The 25,929-nt window shown below is 40.9% G+C and overlaps 1 protein-coding gene across 6 annotated transcripts in view; it reads left to right on the top strand.

Annotated features, from left to right (window-relative positions):
- Positions 1-6: 6 nt before the first annotated feature.
- Positions 7-25,929, top strand: part of CACNB4 (calcium voltage-gated channel auxiliary subunit beta 4) — an 85,322-nt gene continuing 59,399 nt past the window's right edge. For all 6 annotated transcript variants that reach the window (XR_014896811.1, XR_014896812.1, XM_085312964.1 and 3 more), the window contains exon 1: positions 7-119. Coding sequence is in view for 4 of the 6 variants with exons in the window: in XM_085312964.1 (XP_085169090.1) it covers positions 75-119 (45 nt within the window). In the remaining 2 variants the exon portion in view is untranslated. The remainder of the gene's footprint in view (positions 120-25,929) is intronic.

Raw genomic sequence — 25,929 nt, 5'->3', positions numbered from 1 at the left:
CCGCCAGCCCCCGCCGCGGCGCCCCGCAGCGCCGGTTCCGCACCGAGAGAGGCGCCCGCCCTCAGTGGAGCTCCATGTACGACAATTTGTACCTGCATGGATTTGAAGACTCGGAGGCGGTGAGTGTCGCGGCGGCCTGGCGGGTCCCCCCGCGGCTCGGGGGTGCCCGAGGCCGGGGCGCGCGGCGCCGCCGGGATCAAGCCCCCGTTACATAATTCGGCTGCCCGGAGGCCGCGCTGGGGGTCCCGGCAGTGCTGCCGCTCGCCGCCGCCTCTGCGGGAGCTGCTGCGGCCAGCCGCGCTCCTCAGCCTGACGGGAGGGGAAAAACCCCTTTAATTATATAATACTTCAGCAGCAGAAGTTCCTGAGGTGCCGCCTGCGTTGTACGCTTCCTGGGCAAGCAGTCAGCGTAGATGCGTTTGATTTTTCGTTATTCATTATTTTTTCCTAACAAAAGAAGCGGTGCGAGCGCTCCCGGCGCGTGATCCCGCCGCATCCTAATGGCCCACGGTACCGCTAAGATACAGCGCCAAGGCAGCCGAGATAGGCTGGCGTTGTTTGCGAGGAAATGATTTCCCCGCCGCCGCCTCCTGCTTTGCAACGGTCCTGCGAGGAAACCTGTGGCAACCTTAACAAAATGGTGCTCTGGCGACAGTCAGACCCGTGGTGTTGTGGTTATAGCTTTAAGCTGAAAATGAGCACCGATTTTCCAAGTGGTGATGCTTTTTAGCAGCAGCTCCACAGAAGCCTCGTGGAGCAAAATCACTTGGGGCAAAGAAAACTGCTTACATTGCCACGGTGGTTAATGTGCTGCTCCATATTAAGCAGGAGCGTGTTACATAAGGTTTTGTGGCCAGCTCATAAAATACACAGATTATAACATAAAATAGAGTATGCGTCAATGCAGACGTACGTGTCGTATGATGTGGTAGCCACAGGAGAACAGATAAAATCATGTATCTCTTGAGATGAGGCTTTTTTACTGCCTGACAATGAGGTCTTATYGCTCTAGGACTGTGAAGTGTAACCTGTCTACGTGTTGCCTCACATATGAGCAACTTATTTTAGCATCAGTTTATTTCAGAGGGAGAAGAATCAGAACTGTGCAGAATTTGAAACTAAATAATGTTATACAGCGTGCTGGGAGGGAGCCTAAAGTGTTTGCATCCTTAAAAACTATCCTTCTTTGGGTTGATTTAGAAACTAGTTGATTTCTGTAGTTCCTGCCTTTTTAGTGTTCATACGCTAATTTTTGTTTTGTATTTTCTCTTACTGCTGCTTAGAAGCTGCTGTGCCAAATGCATATAAGTGGGTGCTTCCTTCAGAAATGTGTTTTAGATCCAACTGGACGTTTATAAGGCAAATGATGAATTCTTGGGAACTGTTACCATTCCTGAATTTCTGTCTTGTAATGGCATCATGTCTTTCAGCAGAGTATAGGTACGTTGTAAGAAGATGATTTAAAAGGCATGTAGTGTGGCTAAGAAGGGTAACTTACTARGGGGTGGTTGCTGTAGAGGAGCTGATTCATCTATAAAACCCAGATTTCAGAGGTCACTAAAGATTGCAGATAAATGTCTAGGGTGATTAATGGGTGCCTCTGATATGCTTAATGCCACCTGATTTCAGTCAGGCTCCTCTATTTTCTTCCAAGAACATTATTTGGGAAAARCAGTGTTTATGATGGTAGAAGCCCAGAGACCTACCTGCTGTACAAACATCCACACTGWTTTATACGGTAAGAATCGTGTTAGCAACAGAGGATAGGAAGTAGATCTTTAACTGTCAGTTTGGGGGGATTGGGATAAAGAAGTCATTTCTGTGTTCTTTAATACTCCTTTAACCAGTTGATGACAACGGTGTTGACAGCTTTTGTAATTTTACAGTCTCTCAGCACTATCAATGTTTTTGATAGACTCCTGGAATTGTGGGAATATGTGAGAATCTTAGCTTTCAATTAAAAAAAAAAAAAAAACTTAAAAACAATCTAGGTTTCACAGTGATGTGGAAGAGCTGGAGACTGTATACCCCAAAGGCTCAGACACAAGGCAGATAAAATTCTCTAAATGTTTGTTTGGTTTGTTTTCTCAAACCACTTACTTAGAACATTATACCTTATTATTATTTTGGGTTCTGACTCAGGAACTGAGAATGCCTTCAGTGACAGTACTCTGACAAAGCAGGTAGCATGATAGGTCATATGAGTATTACTTTCAAGTCAAAGAAGGGCAATGTAATAGAATGAATATACTAAAATATTAACCAAGGGTAGAATACTGGGTTTCCTGCAGTTACTTTCAGAGGAAATATACTGTGAGTGTGCAGAGATTAAACAAAAGGACTCAGTGTATTGTGCTGGATTTATGCACTTGGAAGGCTTAGCCCAAATGTTGCGCAGCTAGTGAACCTAGGGAAGTACAAGCTCGTGTACTGTACTTGCTTGTTCATTTTCTGAAGTAAAGGGAGATATGATCGAATTCTTGTGCTGCTTATAGCACAAAGTAAGTTGTATCGAAATGAGACACCCTAGAACGGTAATGTTTTCTTAAAGTAGATATTTGACCTTATAAAACTCCTACTGCAATTTTCTATAGTAGTGGCCCAATGTAAGAAAATCAACTAGTTTCTGTGTTTTTCTAGTAAAGAAAAAAATCATATTCATAATGAGAAATACAAAATAACAAAATTACATTGTCCTTTTTACCCCAGTTTTCATTATTTTTCACAAGTATACTGTATTCACTCAGCATTTTCTCTGAAGGAAACCCTTGTGCATGTCCTAAATAGCAGAAACTGTGGCAAGCAGGTGGGTAACACTTTTCACTCAGAAGGTCTGTTTCTACTTAGAAATTGGATGGGAGCTGTTCAGGAATGAGCACAGCCGAGGAGGCTGCGGAGCATACTTTAGGATCTCTCCTGTGCAGAACTTCCCATAGAAGTGTGGTAGGAGCCAAAGCTGGACGCAGCTCTAATGGAAGGACCAAAATGAAACACTACTTAACCGGGCTCTTTATGTTTCATAAACCACAACAAAGGAGGGTGATGTGCTGTGTTTGTTATAGTGAATCTAATCTGTTCCTCCAGGCTTTTTCTTTAAATGTATCATTGCATGCCTTCCAGTAAATGAACTGTTGAGTATATTTACCACACTGTAGCATGTCTGCCCTCAAAGGTCCTCTCTGATGCTCTGCAGTCAGCTTTTTAAAATTTATGGTGCGAGATTTCTCTTTACCCCTCTGAAGGCCTACTTCATCCTCAGTGCAGCCTGTGAAGGCTTTTTGTTTGTTTGTTTTTTCCTACAAAGTGTTGCTGTCTGTGTTTGAAAGACTCCTAAAAAACCTGGTTGAGAGAGATTTTCAGTGACTAAACCATTCCGTGGTCTCATATTTACTTCAAAGATGATCTGGGCAGATGAGCTTATTGATGTATAATAGGCCTTATAAATGAAGTCAGAGAGAACAGCTGGAAATGCAGTTGTGATCAAGGGTTAATCTTTTTAGATTTTCACTGGACTGAAATTGATGTATGCTGTTGACTGTCTCCAACTTCTGAACTGCTTCAGGCTAGCCTTGCAGTATTACAATTAGAAAGCAGCTGAATGGCACGATGACCACAGATACCCCTAAAGAGTTTTTCCACTAATGAAATTATACCCATTTTGAAGTGCTATATGTACACACTAATTTTTAATTTGCTTTGGAGGAGAAGCTGAAGGATCAGTTTATAGCACTTAAGCAGAGTAAGCATGCTCACTTTTGGAAAGTTACTGTAAAATCACAGCATTTAAAGATAGAAGAACTGATTTGTGTACTAAATTTGTCTCCGATTTCTTCTGGTGTAGAGTATACATGTTAACTGATTAGCAAACACTGAGAAGTATGCAAAAAGAGAAGGTAAATTTTCCTGTTAAAATCAGGAACAAAGGTGACGTTTTATAAGAATAAACAGATTTATAGTGCATATGTATATATAAAATGGATTGAGTGTGTGCATGGGTATTAGAATACATTACCAACTGTGGTGATTAATTTGGGTGGGTGATGCACTAGCTAATATGAAGCTTTTTGGAGGAGGAAAATTATGATGTTGATGCTGAAAAAAAGCCACCAATGATTATTGGCAAAAAAAGTAGTTGCCACGCTGAAGAACAGAGATACAGAGAGATAGAAGCATACAACTTTCATGTACTCAAGTATCCTTGTATTAAACACAGAGAGAAGGAAGTAGGGTGCAGTCTTTTATGTAATGAAAGTAAGGGTACACCACCAAAGAGGGGAACATCTTTCTAATGAAATCGAAAGATTTGATTTAAGTCTTACACAAAGAAGGTAGCAGAAAGTATCAGAGTGCAGGTGGTCCTCAGGGCCGCTTGCTGTTTCAAGGAGCCGCAAAGTGACTGTCTTCTTGTTCTGCTGCGCATCAGAGTAAAGCACAATGTGCTGAGTTAGAACCTTCTCTACACTCATGCAGCATGACCCAAGGCAGTTTGGCCAGTTTGTCAGTTTTTGCCATGTTTGTTGCCCTGCCCTGTCTGATTTGGGGATTTCTGTGGGGTTTTTTTAGTACTTTGAATAGCTCTAAGAAGGGTCAACCTTTTTGGAGTGAGAGCTTGTTTGCCTTAAAGGGAGTCATAAGTCTTGCATTTCTGATAACAAGAGAGTAAGATATAGAAACCCAGTTGCACCAATGCTTAAGACAATGAGGTCCACTGACTAAGAAAATCATACTGTTTTACTTTCACAATTATGAGCTAATTCATATGGTCTATTTATAGTGAAAAAAAAAATCTGAATGCTGTTTGGTGTGGCAGTCCAGCATTTCTCGGTGGTCCTTCGTTTCAGTAAAGATTCCATGTTCTTCAGACACAAATGTTAATGAAACTTTCTCATAAGAAATTACATTTTCTGTAAAGTTTTATTTTTTCATTGAAACAGTATTTCATTGGAAAATTCTTGAGAGTTTGCAGTGAGTACTCTCTAAAACCAGGTCCTTCCCAACTCCAGCAAGACTGGAAATTACATCCACTGTAAATAAGAGTATCAATGCCTTTCTACATCTGTGAAACCCTCAGACCAGACCCTTTATATGTCCGGAGCACTCATTTCAGAGCAACACCTGAGCATGTGAAATGGCTTTCCTCACTTCTCACAAGGTGTAAGATTAATACTTGTCAAAATGCAAGCAGCTTTATCTTGTGTACTTGAGTCAGTTGTCAGGGCTGCTGGAAATTGCTACCTTTGGATAGATCCTGCTTAGAAGTTCAGCTTTGTTTTGCATGAGGTAGGAGTGACAGAATTTTTTTGTGCTTTAGCCCAGTTGGGGAGGGGGGAACAGTTAGTGGGAAAGAGGAGTAAAAGGCAGAGTTGTAGTTAACAAAAGAACAGAGAAACGGAGAGCAAGGGATGTCCTGGCACAGGATTAGCAAASAGCCGACTGGGCAGAGCTGGGGAGCCAGCTTGGGTGAGAAGCCGCAGTTACGTGGCTGTCATCGTTGTCTGAATGACATGAGGTGCTGTACTGTGTCCCGGCTCAGCTGGCACTGGTGACAGCCCACAGGACTCTCCACATTCCTTTCTGTTTAATAATGCCAGTGTTTCCCATTCAGATCATTTTCTTCCTTCTTATGTTCAAGTTATTTAGGATGACATTTCATTTATATCTTTGTTTTATACCTGTCTTATCATTTCACACTTTCACCTATTCACTCTCTCTCCAACGTTGTCTCCTTTTCTAAGCCTTGTATGCACCTTATTTTCTTAACTTTATTAGCAATTTGACCTGCATCCAGCCTTTCTCTGGTTTCCCTCAGTGTTTTCCACAGCCTGCCTTCACTGCCAGTGCTAGAGGGGGCTATCCATACAACCGAGAATCAGAACTCTTTGTTTACTGGTTTGCAAGTGAATTGGTGATGTGATTTGATCAAAACTACTAGGGGAGTTCAAACTCTGTACTGCCAAGAATTAGATAAACATCTTCGGTGTAATTCATGCCCCAGTCCACCAAAACATTTAAATATTGAAAGTATGTTGGTGTTTCTGGCAACTAAACACTGGTAAGACTGACGCCTGGTAACTGATCTTCAAAGTTTGCCATAAAAAAGGCAGTGGAAAGAAGCTTGTGGATAGAAGACTGCATAGACCTTAGTAGTTTCTGAAGCCCTAGAACTTCCAGGTGTTAGCAGGCAGCTGGGAAATTCTTGCTGGCAGGGCAATATATAGCATATCATTTTAATGCTAGCAGTATGCGTGGTAATTGGTATAGATTTCGTCCACAGTGTTATTGGCTTTACATCATACATCAGATTAGAAAGCTCTACTTGGTATCATTCCAATGTGTTACTACACCAGTGGTACAAACTGCCTGCAAATTTGATAAAGAAAAGGTGCTACCACAGCTAGAAGACATCCTGTGTGTGCTACAGGAGCCAGAAAGGAGACTGCTGTGATGCAGAGCAACAGCACTGGGCATTCACGCCGCTAGATAAAAGTTTGTTGTGACATCCATTTAAAAAACTTGCTTGTCTGTRGTTTTTGTCTGCTGTTACTGTGTATTATCTTTTGAGAGAAATGTTGCTGAGAAACCTTAGGAAAAGAGATTGTGGAATTAGTAGGAAAATACTGTTTATTTTCCCTGTATTTGACAGCACCACAGAAATGGTCAATGTCAGTGTTTTGTTGTCCTCAAAAGTCTSTTTCACTCCCTGTCTCCAGTTCAGCGACATTACTCCTCTTGCCAGTTAGTCATTTCTTCTGTTTCTAGTGTAGATTTTTCTCATGGCAACTGAGACAGGAAGATTTTTTGGGTGATGCTTAAATAGAAAARCATTATTGTAGAACCACAAAGCTTGGCAGGGGAGTTTGTGTTTAAATCCTGATTAGATTTCTGTGTGGTTCCTCTCTGATCTATGAAGGAGGAGAAAAAATTTGTCTCTTCTTGCACTATACATTTTCTCAATTGCAATAGATTGAGTGTAAAAATGCTTATATGGAAATGTTCTTTATTCTGTATCTTCAGTGATTATACTACAAAACTCTTTGAGTGTATTTTTAAATATTTATGCTTTGCATTCTGTTTACAAACTATTCTACAGTAGAGCTTGCAGTAAGTGTAGATCCATGCAGAAGTTACAGCCTAAAACAGCAATTCCTCTGTTTACACAGTGAATATATTTAAGCTGGCAGCTCACGGGCCCTGGATTCTTACCTCTCTCAAAGGAGAAGTGCAAGATTGGTCGTCCTGGGAAGCGGAGTGGTGATATTTGTAGAGCACAAGCTTGCAGCCCACATCCTATAAGAGTTCTCTTGCACCATCTTCTGAAATTCACTCTCCATGTCTATAAAGTCATCTTTCTGCTATCTCAGGGTCAGTTAATTTGATGTGTTTTATTACACCAAATTTCATAGAACATCTTTCTGCAGCACTCAGCTGAGATCCAGCAGAAGGCTTCGTATAGCTGCCAAATAAAGTCTGGGATTTTGAAAGAGGTCAAAAGGGCTTCAGTGGGTATTTGGGTGCATGGTTTAAGCAGGTCTCTGCTGAAGTTTTAAAGCTAAAGATTGAAAGGTGGTGGTCTAGACCTGGCTTTTGTGTTGCTTGATGGATTTTGCAGCCAGGGATTAAAGCTGCTGGTGAGATTCAATGAATTTTTCTTTCTCCAGTATGTTTATAACCAGGATTCTCTGGTAGTGAAAAGCATGGTGAAACACACTGTCTTTGTAGTGTACAGAAGAGCTTTCATGCCTGTAAAACCTTTGCTTGATTTGTAGGTTAAATTAATTTTAACGTTAGACTGGACAGGGAAAATAAGAGTTTGCAGCCTTACAGTCTGTGAGATGTTGAACACTATTTGTGGTTGGCGATGTGAAAGAGTGCATGAGATAAAGCCTGAAGCAGTCCTCTTTTGAGAAGTCTGATTTCACAGAAAAGAGCGTGATCCTGTAAGACCCTGAGTTTAGGGTTGTTTGTCTGCTGAAGGTGCTTAAATTTCCTGCTGTTTCTCACAGAGAAGGTGCGTGTATACATGAATATACATATGTGAACTGAGACAGCATAGTTTGCAGGGCCATTCATTCGCTGATGACAATGTGTTTCTTTTCAAACATAGACACTYTTTATTTCCCCATTTGAGGTAGTTAAGCTTTCTAATATCTAATCCGAAARGGTAATGTCAGGACATAGGCAAAGATCTTGGAATAACTTAATTGCTGAAAGTTACCTACTTGCTATTTGTTCATGTGAGGTTTTCTCATATCAAGTACACACTAAGCTGTCTTGACTGGGAACATCTCTGATAATTTCTGTTAATAAGAAATGCTGTTCATCCTCCATCCATTGTCTTTTGAATTCCTTTAGATTTGCCTTGTAAACAGTTGAAACATTTTGAGTTTTCTTGACAGTTTCAAAGCTGTTTCCTTTGCCAGTAATTCTTAATAGATTCTCCTGACTACCATCATGATCTTTCTAATGTTTTTCTTATATTTATAGGGCTGTCTGACAGGGATTGGAAGGTTAATCTGTGTTCTGTTCTGGAGTTTGCTTATCTTTTTCTTTTTTTCTAGGGCTGTCTGACAGGGATTGGAAGGTTAATCTGTGTTCTGTTCTGGAGTTTGCTTATCTTTTTCTTTTTTTCTCCTCTTTTTTTCCTACTAAAATTTCCAAGCTCCTAGTACTGTTGGTAGTGTGAGCCATTCTAGCAGTGTGTAATGTTTTGCTCACATTTACAATGTTTTTCTATCTGATTCAGATCTTATGTTAAGTGTAATGTTGTTGATATGATAGTGTGGCAGTCATAATGAAACTTTCAGTAAAAATCATAAATAATTTTTATAAATTGTCTGCTCTTTGCACTGAGATACTTTTTTTTTAAGTTGCAAAAATGTATTAAAATTCCAAAAAGAAAGTCTTGGAAACAAAAGAAAACCATAATRAGAGACAGCTAATATTTTATTTATTTATTTTTAGTTTAAACTGCATGTAATAGCTCACCTGATTTGGTTAGTATATGAGTTAGTATATATTTAGATATCTTGTTTGCTCACATGAGGGACTAAGGTGTGTAATTAACTGTGACTTTAATGCTGCTTTTGGGAACTTTTGAATCATCATGAAGTCCAGGCAAAATGACAAAAGGCTTCTCACAAATGTGCTGATCCTGGATTATGGATTGTTTTAAAAATTTCCCAGATCAAATTCTGCTTTTAGGAAGCATAAACAGCTTTTACTGAACTCAAGGGCATTTGAGGGTGGAATGTGGCTCTTGATACTGAAGGAACACATGATGGAAATAAACAGCAACAAGGGGAAAAGCTTAACCTAAGATCTGTTGATGTCATGACTTGCTTCCCTATCTCCCTAAAACATGTTCTGCTTGTAAGATACTGAGCTATTAGATGTTTTTCCATTGAGTATGTTTTTACATAGATAGTACAGACTGTTTTTAAAAATCAGCAACTTAAACAAATGCAGATTACTTTGCAAATAGGACAAGCTTGACAGCCATTCATGGTCATTTAGAATCCAGTAGTTAATTTTAAAATCTCGCTTAGCTAGATGAATGTTGAGATCTGTAGGGATCGCAGGTGGTGTCGAGATTGGCTTGCAAACTTCTGTCAGATCCCAGTTTGTATTTTTCCACAGTRTTTCATTGCTGGTTTTCATGCCAAGAGTGACCTGTTTTCAGCTTTTGAATGTCTTAGTTTGCAGTGTCTGTTCCTTCCTTCCATGTCTTCAACACATCCTTATATTCAGGTATGGTATGTTTGCCTTCATGTATGCAGCACACTGAGGACATTAACTGCCTAATATTGGACAAATTCTTTGATGAGGCATTTTCCATCTGAATAGGAAAGGTAGATAGCTATTGGACATACTGGCTCTCTTCTAGTTGCATCTTTCAGGTCCTGGACCTGTGTATGTCAAATGAATTCAGCTACTTGCCAGTCACTCCAGATGTAATATCATCTGTATGTAATTAAACTGTTTTGCAGATTGATTTAGAGAGAGTTTGTGTCCTATAAACTAAGGAAAAGAGAGATGTGACTGGATGAGCTCCCTTACCCCAGTAAAACATATTGAATGACTTAATGGAAAGCTATTTGTGCCCATCTTCTCTTGTATAAGTGGTCCTCAGAAAGGATTTTTCCTCTGGGAACAGAGAATGTGAGAGAGCAGTTCCCCAAAAGTAAAGGGAGATTTGGGCAGCTATATGGGTCAGATCAGAGTGCCTTCTGGTGCTTTCTGTTTCTCCAAGTGGAGAGAGGCAGCATAATTTAGCATGTGCCAAACAGCTTTCAGGCCTTCTCCTTCAGGCTCCTGCATCTTTTTCTTTTCTTTTCTTTTCTTTTTCTTTTTTTTAACCTTCCCTACCTCCCAAAGTTCTTTTCTTAACCTGGCTTAGTTCCTAACGTGCTCACTTTGTGCACGTGATGGTTTGTGTCTGCTTCCTCTGGTGAGTTTGAAGATTTGCCCCTATATATATATATATATATATATATATATATATATATATATATTAATTATATATGTATGTATGTTTAAGAAGCTTTTTCCAGAAGCCCATTCTGGGTTGTATTAGGCAGAGGTTGCCAGCAAGTCAAAGGAGGCAGTCTTTCCCCTCTGCTTGGCACCAGCAAGCCTACAGCTGGAGTGCTGTATGCAGTGCTGGGATTTCCCCATAGAAGAGAGACATGGACATATGGAAACAAGTCCAGCAAAGGGCCATAAGGATGGTGAWGGGACTAGAGCATCTGGCATATGAGGAGAGGCTGAGAGAGACTGTGTTGTTCAGCCTCAAGAAGAGAAGGCTCAGGAGGATCTTGTCAGTGTGTATAAATATCTGATGGGAGGGAGTAAAGAAGATAAAGTCAGGCTCTTCTCGGGGTATCCAGTGAAAGGACAAGAGGCAATGGGCACAAACTGAAATACAAGAAATTCCATTTRAACATAAGAAAAAAATATTTTTTACTCTGAGGGTGATGGCAACAGGTAGCTCAAAGAGGTTGTGGTTTTTAATATGTGGTTACTCAAAACCTGACCAGACATAGTTGTGAACAACCTGTACTAGTTGACCCTGCACTGAGCTGGGGAGTTGAACTGGACTRTCTCTAGGGGTGTCTCCTAAACTCGGCCGTTCAGCGATTCTGTGATTCTATGAAAATTGAAAAACAACTTTCAGAGCAAAAAGGGAAGTGAGAGGGGAGAGTTCAGTCTGACTGTGAGTTCTGATCACTTGGTCAGAATGTGTTTTAAGCTCTTTCTGAGGAAAGAACTATTTTGTAAGGAGCAATAATGGGCTACAAGGCATGGTGCTCAGGGCTATGAGTTGTGTGGGTTTTTTTGTTTTTTTGTTTGTTTGCTTATCTTTCATAAAAGCACAGAAAAGCGAGAAAACTCTGGGAGAAGGGGGCAAGAAGCTGATGAAGTCTTTTGGGTTGGTTGTTTTTTGTTTTTTGTTTTTTTTTTCTTTTAAGTCAAGTAGTGAAGAGGCTATGTGAGTTAGAATTGAAACTATTTGGTTATGCTGCTCCACTGTTACAGAAAATGCAGCCTGGCAGTGATTTGATTTATTACAATGACATGGAAGAAATCAGGCGAAAAAAAATATTCCCTATCATCTGGCTTAGCACTGAAGTGGTGAAATGCATGTTTGAAAGAGTTGCTAACACTTCATATAAAACTTCACAAGCCTTTCTATTTTGAGAGAATTCTGCTTATACTGAATATATTTCCTCTGTACATCCTCTCTTGTTTTTTTCCATGCTGGGACATTTTCCTGAAAACTGACTCTCTTGCTGATTAGCCCACTTGCTCTTTCTGCTTCTTCTCATGTTTGTCTTTGATATAATGACATCACATTAGTGATTATGTTATCTTAAATGTCAGATTTTCTTTATTAGGTGCTCTTGGGCCTGGGGGGTATGAGACTGGAAGATTTTTTGTGGCTAGCCATATCTGTTAGGGCCATACATGGGCCCTTTACACCCTTTGAGGAAGAGCTATACGATGAGGTGGCCAAGATATTTTGCTGGTTCCCTCTTCCTGCCCATGAGATGGACACAACTGGAAAGCCTCTGACATTTTAGTTCAAATTAAACTTCTTCAGAACCTTCCATCTTTTCATCTGTTACTGTAAGAATCCCGTGAATGAAATTGTTTCTAATGGTTACCCCCCTATTTTCCCTCTTTACAAACTCCTCCTTCAGTACAGGATTCCACAAGGATATTTTTAAGCCATGTTACTTCTGTGATATATATATCACATATATATATATAGTGAAATACAATGATAAAATTTTATTTTTTCAGAACAATCTGTGAAAATCTCATCAGATTACGGCAAAACAAGCCCCAGAATCATWGTTAGGCAGAGAAGTTTCAATTCTGACCAAGGAAGAAATCTAGTGGCAGCTTTAGCTAGCCCTGCCTTTGATACGAAATACTGCTTCTCTATGAGAGCTAGCACCAGCTCCTGGCGCCAAAGGGCTCTGTTTTAAACATCGTGATGAAAGCTCRGGAATGAACCCGGTGCACTCCCAGAATGACAGATACCATGGAATTATGCCTACCAAGTGACTCCAACCTGTGAAAAGAAATAGCTCTGACTCAGCAGGCCATGATGGTACTCATCCTGCCTCCACCAAGGCAGTCCTTGCTGTTGACTCAAGCTAGATTAATAAAAGGTCTGTCTAGTGCAGGAACACAAATGAGCTACCAGCATGAGTATGAACAGCATCAAATGTGGCTTAAAAGCTGGTGCTGTACCTAGAAGGGATTGTTTTGCTTACAGCTATCTCCTGACGTACCCTTTCCCTGCTTTTGAGCAGAAAATTGCATCTGCAGCTGATGCTGCTGTCTGTGCATGGACTTCCTTTCCTGTCTGAGATGTCAGCTGCTCTGTCAAGTCTGGCRCTGGGACCTCATAGATGGAGAATGGAAGTGTAGCCCCTCGAGACTTTCTGGAACTGTCTTCACACATGCGGAAAAATCACTTTCTACCACTCAGCAAAAGGCATCACCATGACTGTTTTCATGTCTGAATACTAGAACGAGCCAAATCTGGAGGAAGTGCAACTTCCCTTGCTGCTGAGGATCTCTCCTTTATGCTGCTGAATTGAGGAGCATCTTTGGCACCAAAACCAGCACTATATGATTATACAGTGTTTCAGGATCTCCAGACAAAGGCTGCCAAAACATTGAGCTGGGACATGACCTGTGTTTAACATATYTTGCCAGCCTTCAGGCTAGCCAGGATTACCTTCTCTGCTAATAAAGGACTGTTTAACTTAGCCAAAGTTAAGTAAGCACTAGCTGCTGTGACATCAATGCCAAAATGAGTCTAAAAACAGTCGGATCAGGGTTTGATAATCTGTTATACTCTAGGTGTCTTAATCAACTTCATTAAAAACAAACAAACAAACAAAAAAAAAAAACCCCACAAAGATGAACAGACTTCCTATCACGACTGCATTTCTTCATAGTGGAGCATGAGAAGACAGGGAAATTTGTATGGCCCTGCAAGACATGGTTGGTTAGAAAAGGTGCCTGGTGCCAGTTCACATGTTATACCTACTGGTGGCTCTGTGCTGATGACAATCTCTTGTTTTATAGGAATGTTTGTTTTGTAAGTAAATGTTATTTGTGGTTTTAAGTGTGTTGAGTAGTGGGAGGCATTTTCATAAGAAAAGGGTGTGCTTTTCTGAAAATAACTTTACTAATTTGCATTTGTAATAAGATATACTTACTGAAATGTCTGTTTAAAAAAAATTAAAACAAAAAAAAAAAAGATGCAGGATTATTTCTAAATATACTKGTTTTCATAGTTTTCCACAAGCTATGAGAAGTGGCTTTTTTCCAGTGTAGACTGTGCTTACTCCAGTTAAAATACTCCCAGGATGTTTTTGTGTGCAATAAACCAGGAATATTGGAAATTAGCACTTTTAATAGAGATCATATTAGAAAATGAATAGGATACAGATGGCTGCGAAAAAAAATGTATTTTGTCTGTGTACATTCTTCCACGCTTATTTCATTTGTCTGTTCTTCATTGACTGTCCCAAGGAACAGTGGTATGTGTGTTTCAGTACTTCACTGTATAGCTGTTGTGTTACACCCTAGAATGGATTCATTTTCGTAATACATTAAATGCTCTTTCTGCTTAAAAGGCTAAGTCTATTATATGTAAACGTCCAGTATGTATGGAAGTGTAAGAGAGGGGAAGAGCCATAGATTAGACTCGTTCCCCTTACCAGTGTAAAGCCTGCAGAGAGGTAGGGGATACACAGGGTTTGCCCTGCTGAACTGGAGGAAAAAACTGACTTAAGCTTGGAAACATGCCGTAAGCGTCACTTCCAGAATTGGTGCTACCAGGAGTTGTAACTCTGCTGAAGAGTTTATCTACTGCAATATTTGAGAACTTTGTTAAATTTTTTTAGTCCAACTACTCCTGTAGCAGTAAGCCCTGTGTCCTGAATATATCACACATGAATGTTTCCCTTTGTTGTCTTTGAATCAAATTTGCATGTTTCCATTTTGCTGAAAAACCTTTTCATAATATTTTAAAGCAAAGAGGTGTTGGATGCTAAATTTCCAAGCTCATTCAYTTACTCTGTAGGCTTGTATTGTGAMAGAACTTGCACAGACAAAGYATTTTGAATGACGTAACCTGTTTTGTTTTGTTTTCTTCAAAGAAATCTATTTCCCTGGAATTTTCTATTTCCTTTATTTTATTCTCTCTCTGTCTGAACATTTTTCTCRATGAGCTTCATTGTTCTTGGTTTTTCTGAGCCCCTCTTTTTTYTTTCCAGTATTGCTTTTGAGACAGGTAAAGAGTGACTATACTATCTGTTCTCTCCTAGATAAACTGCRTCAGCATGGAAGGAGAATTCAGTTGACAACTTTGGAATTGTATATATTCCAGCTTGATTCATTGTAAATCACTTGCTTCATGAAGAAGCTGTTATACCCCCTCATAACTGGACTATATAAATTTGGAAGATAGAAAAAAATATATTTTTTTCAGTAGTACACAAATTCTTGCAGGATGAAGACTTTGCCGATTATGTTGTTACTAGTTGAGAACAGTCCAGAACAAGATTACTGCACCAAATATAGCCTTGTACATACACCCCTATGTTCGAAACACTTAGGTTGATCCATAGCCACTGCTTTTATAGATTTTAAGGCCATAGTGTCTTGGGTCTTTGGCTACGTCAGGCCAAGTGTGTCCCTGGTACTCATCCAATTTAAAACAATAGTGATGATATCTAAAGGATGTCCGTTTTCATCTTAATATGTAATGTGCTTAGTTCAAAAAACTACTAGGATGCTTGGTTATGACCAAAAGTATGATATAAAAATATTGTACTTTCAAACACTTTTTGTTGCCTGAAGAAGGAAGCTTCTATTTACAAGATTTCATATTCTGGTTCTCTGCATGCAAGTTAAATCTGCTAAGTGGAAGAAATTACATTCAGAGGAATGTAAATTTGTCCAGGTATTTTGTGCCTCGTTCATAAACAARGATTTAACTTATAAAGGATATGTGAAATCTGTTTGGCATCAGAACTGAGTATTTTGCATTCCATTCCCCCAGCAAAAAATATGAATAAAGCTCGACTACCTTTCTTCTGAGTGGTCGGATGTTTTACCAAAAAAAAGAGATCCTAGACTGTATCCTCAGAATAACAACCACAACAGTGAAGTAAGTAAGTTAAAATACTGCAGTGTCATTTTGTAGAAAACTGATGTGTGGGAAGGTATGTCCTGAATCATTACAGTGTGTTTTTCAAGCTTATTTTGCTGAACTCTTCCAAGTCTATCTGACCTCAATAGAAATTACWTATGCCCATTAACTCTGAAAGTTGGGGCCAGAGCTGAACTCAGAGATAAAACTAAAGTGAGAGCTCAGATTTCAGTGGAACTGCACTAATGTATTTCAGGGAAGTGCAGCCTCAAAGTCTGGACTCCTGCTCATTTCTTCCAGTCATTAAATAATTTCTCCCTTTGGTTGCAGTGCTTCTTAACCCAACTGCAGTTGCTGTATTACTTTACAAAATGCTAGCTCGCAGCAGCTGGAAGAAGATTAACCAGCTTTTCAGGGCCAAATGTCCCTCCATCAGACCTTTTGAGGAAGAAAGTCAGCAAAGCCCTTTCCCTAGCAGCTGCCTGCCTGGCAGGATGCATACTGCAGTCTCTAGGGATCCTACAGGCCTTTTAATTATTTTTTTTTTCCTCTCTCCACCCCCCCTCTTTTTTTGTGGTTTTCTCATAGAGCGAATCACTCTCTCCTGACACGCTGCCTTTGTTACTCTGAATCACAGAGGTGTTGCTGATACACAACCTGGCTCCGAGAGGTTCTTTCAGATGGGCAAAGGCTGCCAGGAGGAATAAATGCAGTCCTATTCTCTGATTTTTCTCTTCTTAGCAGCTTCTGTCATCCTCCTGCCTCTCAGATAGGGAGTTGGCCAAGCTGTACTAGGAGCACTTCTTAGGAATGATGGGGAGAGGGAAGAGGAATTGCTCCTCCTTAAAGCTCAGTGCTTTTTTCCTCTCATTTGTTTGGTACCTCAGATTTTTCAGGGAGGCATTCAGATTTTGGTGGTATGGCTTACACAGCTCTTCTCCAACTTTGTGGGACCCRCATAAGAGCTTCAGAACAGAGGGATGTGGAAGGGACTGCGTCAGGGCGAGAGAGCTGAAACTTGAGAGCAATGCAGATGCAAGTATCAACAAGAAAAGGCTTGAATGCTTGCTGTGCCTGTGATGGCAGGGTGCTCGTCCTGCAATTCCCTGTCCACGAGCCTGAACATCCGCAGAGTAAGAGCAGGAAGTAATAGGAGTCTGGACTTGGACTGTTTGTGGAGTGGAGCGTGTGGAACGAGCATCCAAGGGGAGAGCAGGAAGGCAGGAGTCCACRATTTTGCATCCTGAAGAGGAGGAGCGTTTCTGACCCCTCTTCACTTTGCTGTGCTTTGCTGATAGAGCTGGATAGAAAGCTCCTTTTAGGAAATCACTGTGAGCAGAAGGGTCACGTAAATCTTTCTGGAACTGAAGGCTGTGCTGGTTCTAGAATGTGGGTGCCCTGCATGAAGGTGCTTGGCTCATTTATGCATGTGTGAAAGTGTGGCATGTGCTGGCTGGGACTGGGGTGCCGACAGGGACAGGGCAGGCGCACTGCCCTCTTCCTTGGGAATGTCTCTGAAACTTGCGCTGGGTTTATAGCTTGAGCTTCCATATGGCCAAAGGAGAAGTAGGGCTTCTACAGCCTCTGCCACCCCCAATTTTCACAGTCTTTCTCAGGAGCCTGGGTGCTAAGCTGGCTCGTCCCTTTGGCTGGGGATGAGTGGTCATACTCCCTGTGGAGCTGATCAATTCTGCGGCTGTGCTGCTTGGATGAGGTTGCTGGCGTGCAGCGTGAGGCCGCTCTCCTCCCTTCACCACTCCTCCTCCAAGCTGTTGCTGTCTCTGCAGCATTCCCACCCGCTGCCAAGCTGGGGAGCGAGATGCTGGGCTCRGGAAGAAATGCTAGTTTAACAATAAAGTACAGTGAGGCTGTGTCCTCCTCCTGGAGCTAATGGCACCCAAGAGGATTTATAAAACAGACTGAGGGAGAAGTCTTTAGTAATTGAATTCTCCTGCAGATTTTGTGCTGCAGAAAGTAAAATACACACAGCAGCCACTGCGGCTAAACACAAACCTGATCYCAGAGGAAAGTTCAACCCTGTGGCTTTCAGCAAGCACTCTCAGGCCAGTGAACACTCTCCTGGCCAGCAACGCTCTCTGCAAACGCATATAAAGAGTGAAACATAAAACATTGAGTTAAAGATAAAATGCATTAAAGAAAATGTGAGTTTAATACAAGCCTCTCTTCTGTGTCAGCTGCTGCAGTTCACTTGGACTCTCAGTGAATTAGTCTGGAGCATAGAGGTCGCTTGATGGTCTGTCTCTCYCAAGAGCTGCATGAAAGCCAGACCCATGGCCCTCGATGGCTTCAGTGGGAGCAGAAATGGGCCACACTTGTGTAGGCTGTGAATGTGACAGCAGGGAAGAACTTTGGCTGAACATATTCACTGAGCAGCAAGGAGAAAGCCAGYGTTTAAAAACACGTATTAATTTTTTCCCCCTCAAGACTTAATTAAAAGTATGTCTAAACTTTTGTCCTTGATGCACCTTCATCCCTCCCTGTAGACTATCCTAAGCGAGGCTGGAGGCCTTGCCGTGGTCGCCTGCCCACTAAGCACTCTCAGCCATGCAGAAAGAGCTCTAAACAAGAAGTTTGCTCAGTAGGATGCTACTAAAAACTGGATTTAAGAAATCAAGACATGAGTGAATGATGACATGACCAGTTACATTGTTCAATTATTAAGGGTCCAGAYGCATCAATTATTAGTCTTTCCATTAATACTTATATAAGCTATGCCAGAGTTCATCCTCAAATCTCTTCTGTTTTAGGAGCTAAATATAGGTATTATTTATGTGTATGTTTAGAWCAAAATCATGTTGTCATGGCTTAGAAATATTTTATCGTAACAGCTGCATTGTAAATGAGGGCTTATCTGCCTGGGAAGAGCCTTTTGTGTACCTGAGACTCAAGCCCTGTGTACTTCACTTCAGTTGCTTCGGTTACTGGCTAACCCAAACCTTGGGAAGTTCTGAAAAGTTCAACTGACTGGTTTTCGGTTTACATCTCTTACTCATCCTTTAGTTTTCTTTGGAGTACTGGTGYAAATGCAAGGAATAGTATTGCCTTTGACTTTTGTGAGATGCATCTCTATCTGATGAAGATTGATCTGATGAAGATACAAAATCAGTACAACAGCAGTTGTGAGGAAGCGTGCGTTTTGGTAAGACTGGATTGCTGAAAAGACTGTGCTTGCCCTGCTGAGCAGAGTTACTGCAAATTCTGTTCAAAATTTTGTCCCCCACATGACTGAAGGTAAAATTTTTCTGTGTAGTTACTCCTCTTGCTTAAAGGACACGTGCTGATTAACTCAATATGGTCTTGTAAACCTGCTGTAAGCGATGGCTCCCGCTGCTTCAGCGCGCTCTCGTTACGCACCTGCGCCCTGTTCCGCAGCGGCCGGGGTGGTGAAGGGAGGCCCTGCCGCCTGCAGCAGGGTCTTTSATTCCAGAGCGGAGAACAGCAAGGGTTCGCTGCAGGGGGAAAGGCTGGCTGATCTAACAGCGCTCATTACACGGCTAAGGACCGGCGGGTTTGATCTTCCTGKGCTTGATAGGAGCTCCTAAGCCAGCGCCACTTTCTGCTAGCGATTCTGCTGTCCGCTGGCAGCAGCAGACTGAAGCTCTCAGTTTCACGGGGCCGATAAGAACGTAGTAGTTACTTACTGATTCGTGTAAGTTTTTTCAAAGCACCTGTCTCCAAGCGCACATTTGAAATCTTGAAAACAAAAAAATGTTCTTTTCAGTGTCCACTTAATGAGATTTCTGCTCTTGAGTTTGAGTTTCTTGCTGGTTGTTTTAATATTCTGATCTTTGGACACTTTTTTTTTATTTTTTCCTTCTGAATAATTTTTAGACCTTTAACCGGGTTTTGTCTTTACTCTAGCATCATATTCATTCCCTGCTGTTTTGGTTACATTTCGGTGCAGATGTGTGAGGTGTTTGCAGAGCCCTTGAGAGCAACGACGTTGTTCTAACAGGTGTACCCCTTCTGCAATACCCAAAATAATGGCAAAACCTTTAGACCAAAGTAAGGCTTTTGAATCCTGTCAAGCTTTTGACAGATTCAATTCCTATCGAGGGAATTTTTTTTCGTTGTTTCAGCAAAGAGCACTATCYGAGTGCTTGAAGTTGTCCTGCCTTCTCTTTCTGTAAATTTCTGTTACTGATTAGGTGTGAGAGTTTTGACCGAGAGGGAGCTTTTTGCAGAGAATGAGATTGTCAGTGTCTTTCTCTGGTATTGCTTTTGCCACATCAAAGAGGTTGTAGGTATGGTAGTGATTCCTAAAAGACCTTTTTTTTCTTTGTTGGAATGCCCACTGGATGCTAGTAAGAAGGAACATTAAACTTACCTTACTGTTTTTACTAAGCTATTTAATTAAGGACCCTTTCTGAGTTAATACTAGAGGCAGTTATTTTTTWAAAAAAAAGATTTTGTTTTTGAGTTTACAGTTTCTAAYTTTGAAGTCTATAAATAACTGTCAAATACTGTAGCATTATGTAAAACAGAAATRGTTTGTTATAAGCTTGCGGTAGTCAATAAGAGTTTGGGAAAATGTGTTCAGACCAAGATACATAGCAGAACCACATTATGATGTCTGGAGCCAATATTAGAGTGGACTGTGGCATTTTGATAGAGGATAAGATTTTGGTTGTTTCTTCCTGGATTTACATTTTTACCTGCATAGCTTAGTACCTTCCCATCTATCCCGATAAGGAACAGAGAGAAAGATGTATTTAGCCAAAGACATCCCAGGATCTTCTGCATCTTTGAGACTTGCTTGTTTCTGCTTATAATTTTCCACAAWTAAGATGTTGGTTGGTTCTTTTTCCTCTGATCAGTTGATCTTTTCTACAGATCATATAGGAATACAGGAAAATAACAAATACCTCTGAAAACACTGGTGCGTTTTGAACATAAGCTAAATCGGAACAGATACAGTAACACTGAAAACACATTAACTGTTTTTCTCAGTTTGGGGGGGGGTTGTTTTGTTTTGTTTATTTGTTTTTTGTTGTTTAYGGTAGCGATTAAAGAGCCTAGTGTGTTTGGGATACCTGTTCTCCRTAGCTACTCAGCAGTGAGCACTGCCTTGAGCTGTGGCAGTAGGTAAGAGTTGCTGCTGTAATTGGGTGTTCTGAATTTTCAGCCTTGTCACTGTGAAGTCCCATCTAGCCAGTGGGCAGCAAAGTACAGGCTATAATAACCCGGAGGTCCTAGACGGTCCTTGGAGTCCTAGATTGATCACAGCAATTAAGTGCCATAAAGTGTCGCTCAAATATTACCTCAGTAGGTGTAGCGAGATGCTCTTTCACTTTTATTTTGCTCTCAGCACGTACAGCTTTTAGATTGCAAGTTTTTGGGAAAGGAGCTGCTATTTACAGAGTGCATAGTACTTAGAAAATTAGGGCTTTTTCTTACAAAGATATTTCTAGCAATATATAATAGCTTATTGTGAATTCTACAGTCATGCCTGATTTCAGAATTTATGCAAGAAAAATAGTAAGCGGAGATCATAGCAGTTAAAAGAAGATTCCCAGAAAAACAGAAAGAATGAAAATGTAAGAAGAGAAAGCAGGGAGGGGGAGGAACATGCTCCGTTCGTAAGCTTCATTTATTAGTTTTTAAAGCTGTTTCTAAGCTTCTGAATTTGGAAGCTTATGGAAGGAAACAGCTAATTAAAAACACAGTGCTGCACAACATACTAAACCTTAGCTCAAACCCTATCAGTTGCTTGGCTTAAATTAAGCAGCATGCAGTTCATTTCAACAATACAGTAACAGCATGTCACAGTTCTTTCCTGTTCACTACACAGCATGCGTATTTTAAACAAAGTGATTTTCCTATAATTACATTGAAGATGCAAGTCTGTTTTGATTTTGATTTTTCTGCCTTGGTGAGACCTTTAGCAAAACCATAAGAGGTGGGCAAAAGCAAAGCAGAAGGATGTCTGAAGTCATTGCTACCTAAATATAATTTGTCATTGCAGAGAGTACAGTCCTCTGTATAACAAATGAAATTTGGCTGTCCACCAGCTTTTTTTTTGGTGAAGGATTACAAAGCATGTGCTATTTGGAACCAGCCTTCTGTGAATTGGGGACCTGGAGCAGAGTTAGAATACCAGGAATGTTGCAAATTGCAGATACTCTTTGTGACTCTGTCTCCAAGGGTTATATAGGAATAATATCTTACAAACTAATGGGTAAGTCTCAAAGCCAGAGTACCGTCTGCTCACACGCTGTTGATGAGTGTTTGGTCTTACTAAATCAGTTTTATGTCATATTGTTAGGAAGTTCAGCATGTTCTAAACCACATCTATTAAAAAAATAAAAATACTCATGGTTGTTTTGTTGTATAAAACCTGATGGTGTGGGAAGTGGTGACACTGCACTGGCAGAAAATTGGGACACTAATCATAAAAATCCTTAGAAAGATAAACATTCTTTAACTGTTTGAATTGGGCAAAATATGCAACGAAAACAGACAGGTGGCCAGGATCTTTTTGGCAGTGAGGTCTTGAAGAAAATTTCACTTCTTTTCTGGAATTACTAATGCTTTGAACAAGTTCCCCTTTGGGGGCTGGAGTCTTCTATGCCTTGTTGCAACCCAAGAAGAGACGTGCTTTTTTGAAAAGTCAAGAAAAATCATTTTAGCCACTGAACCAGAGAAAAGGATTACTGCGAGTCTCCTTTTTATACTTCTTATGCTTTCCATTAATGCTAAGTCAGCATAAGTGCGCTGAGCAGACGGAGAGGGATGGTGGTGAGGAGCCTCGTTCCTGTTCTGCCTTTCAGCCACTTGGCAACGTAATGCTGCGAGTCTGTTCCCTGCGAACCATATTGTGAGRGCTGCAATTTGAAAACAGTGGCAATCTGGTTCACCCTGCCGCGTTTCTGTGCTATCAGCTTCTGCCGCTCGGGTCCYGTTCGCTAAAATAAGGGGCCTCATGCATGTAATCTGTGAAATAGAAACCTGAGGTCACAGCAAATACTGTGGAAAATGAATGTAGAGCAGTCCTCCAAGAAAATAAAATTACCTTCTTTTTCTGAGCCCTCTATTTTTTCCTTCTCCTAGAGGGATCAGCAGATACATCACACATCTCTAATGCTGGTAGATGAATACCGTTTGTGTTYCGTTGTTACCCATATTGGACACAGCTACTGGAAGGCATTCGCAAAGCCACAGGTTTTGGTACACTCTGAATTTTGGGAGCAAAGTGCATCTTTAGGAATACGAGAGAGCAGGAGTTGGGGCAAAACAGGTCTCCTGGTTAATTTGGTTCTTATCCCCCCCCCCCCAATAAAAACAAGTTGTTGACAATGCGCCCAATCTTTTTCATGAAAAATTTAATTAAACTGGTTGTCAAAGATGAAGGACTGTGGCAGAATGGGAGCTGAGTTACAATTCCTACCCTAATTCTCTTCTGTGTGAGCAAACTCTCACTCCTATGGATGGATATATGGGATGAGCCTCCTATTATTATGTTGGAAAACTGATATCCTTTCTCATATGTTTTTTGCCTGTGTTTGCATGGCTGTGAAGGTTACTTCGTAATCCTCTTGGCTAAGTCATTACTGACTTACTACATGATCTTAARGGGGTTTTGGCTTTATTCTGTGCCGTTTCCCTGAATTTTCACATTTATTTAATACCAACTGTGACCTATTCTTAAGACTCCTACACTGTTTATTTCCAGTTAAGAATATTAACAAATTGAATACTTGTTTTCTCTAATGAAGATTATTTTGAAAATTATTTTCCAAAGCAACACAGTTCCATTTTTTTCTTCTAATTTATGCTTGGCGCAGGGGAAAGCATGAGAAGGAAACTTCTGCTGGTCTGTCGCTTCTGGCTCCGTACACAGATCAGCTTCCCAGAATTTTTTTTTTCTATTTTTTCCTTTGGGGAACATTTTGAAGAGCATTATATAACTCTTCATTTAATATGTGACCCAAAACTTAAATTCTAATACATTGTTTCTAAAGGACTAAAACACAGAGCATGCATTTTTGTGTCTCATAACAAATGCAGCTGTGTTGGTGAGGAACACAAGGCAGTTACGGAGCAGGGTGCGCCGGGCTGCGGACCGCGGGCACGTGCGTTGGGAAAGTGCAGCCGCTGGGCAGGGGCTGGCTTCACCAGCAGAGGCGAGAACCCCCCCAGGGGAACTGTGGTGTGCCCAGCTGGAGGCAGTGGAGAGGAAGCTCGCTTAGGCTTTCTGTGCGTGACTAATAYTCAGATTGACTTACCTTTGCAGCTGTGTGCTAGAAATTTAGCTCTCTCCATGTGCAATTATTGGTTCTGTGTCACACTGAGTGTTGGACAGACTTGCTTACATGGAACAAAAATAGAAGTAATCCCCGACCCCTTTTTTCCTTGTCTGTTGAAACAAGGCCTCTAGATAAAAATCCAAGATTCCCAGCTTGATTTGTACTGCTAACTAAATGAAACTTATCCTCAGCAAAAAGTTGGTGAAAGGTTTATTCATATTTAAAACTCAAGCAAAGTCTGTTCTRAGGGGTTGTATGAGCTTGTTCTCACCCTCTGCATAGGGTGAAATCCTTCCAGTAGAAAGCWGGTAAGGTGAAGAGCAGGGAGATGCAAGGATGGAAGAATAAAATTGTGACTATCCCAGCAAATTAATTGGTGGCCTTTGAACTGTGAAAGACTGTTGAAAGCCAGTTAGGGAAGATGAGGAGAGGGATGTTTTCTGGAATGGTCTGTGGGAGATGAAAACTGGCTCATAAATGTAAGGTGACGTTTGTGGCTATACTTCCCTTTGCATATTGGCACTTCAGAAAGTTTCAAACTGGATTAAGAGCTTAATGGACTGTTGGAAAATAGTGTGTATAAATGCCCATAAGCTTATTACTCTCTTGAGATTGCATTTTTAATCTGGCTACTTSGCAAATGCTAGGGATGTACACCATAATCGAGGTTAGATAATAACAGTTGTACTGATTTATAAATATCCTCTTGTTTTGCTAACAAGTCAGAAGTCTCTTGCYCAATTATTGCAGATGTCCTTCAGTACTGGTAATAGCTCCTTTGTGTCAAGTACTTGGTGTTGCTACCTTTGCGGCTACATATTAAACTCTTCAACCAAATTTTGTACTGCACTGCTCGAACAAAACAGGTTTAGACTGAATATTTTGAAAGCAGTGACTAGTATGTTTAGCTGGTCTTGCCTTGCGGATTCTTTAATGAAGATCTCAAGACGGAAACCTCATAGAGATCCTATAGAGACAAATAAACCAGAAGGTCAGATCTCTAGTTTGTCACTATTGAAGTATTTTATTAGCCTATCTATAAACTTGCATATTTGCTTAAAAAAAAAAAAAAAAGGCAAAATTGAAGCTGGCCTAATTACCAGGTTCTCTTAAATCCGGTCAGATTCATTGCTCCTGTGGACTCCAGAGGTGTGATTTTTGAGGTGATGTTCCTTGTGTCCGACAAGAAAATCTGTCCTTGAGCACTTTCAAACTTGTGCTGATAACAACGTAGTCATTATTCAGCTCACAGTAAAAGAATAAATAATGATTTTTGAATGCTCCACAAACCCCATGGTGGCCTATATTCAAAGGTAAAGTAAGCACAAGCTGAGCAGAACTGCGGAGCAGGCTGTGAGCAGGCAGACCCCGTGCCGGGCGGCCGGGTTCCCGCAAGGCACCGTGCTGACGCCGAGCACCTGGGAAAGAGAAAACAAAGCTAATAGGGTGAGATGGGCAGAACAGAAAATGGGGAAGAAACTTGAGCAGAGTGAAATAAAGCAAGAGGTGAAATGAGAGCTTATCTTATTCCAGATCTGTTTAGGTTAAATGCCCTTGAAGTTGTATGAATGAACTAGATCTGGATGTGGCTTAAAAAAAAAAGGTCCATCCGTATCAGCATAACACATCATCACATCAAAGGAAAATCTCTGTAATATTTATAAGCCTGCTGGTTATCCGTGCTGTGCATCTCTCTCAACACTTGCATCCTGATGTGAAACCGAACAGAGGAGTTTTGAATATGGGAACTYGTTTGTACAAGACCTTGCAAAAACAGATTCGAACAACTCAGTTGATTCTTCCATTTCAAATTAACCACAGCATAATGAYGATGAAGCTGCCCACAGCACTGCAGCAAGGGCTATGATCCTGTCATAGCCTGTGATACAGGTTGTTACATCCCAAGTCAGGYATGTATCAGCAAGCGAAAGGAGGTCTTCTCATCCCAGGACGCTGCACTTCAGCAGAAGTGATCTTTGAGAC

This window comes from Rhea americana, unplaced genomic scaffold, assembly GCF_003343005.1.
Source record: "Rhea americana isolate MKP2758 unplaced genomic scaffold, rheAme1 scaffold_372, whole genome shotgun sequence".
Classification (NCBI taxonomy): domain Eukaryota; kingdom Metazoa; phylum Chordata; class Aves; order Rheiformes; family Rheidae; genus Rhea; species Rhea americana.
Note: the sequence above shows the minus strand (reverse complement) of the source record. Positions and strands in the feature narration are given on the sequence as shown.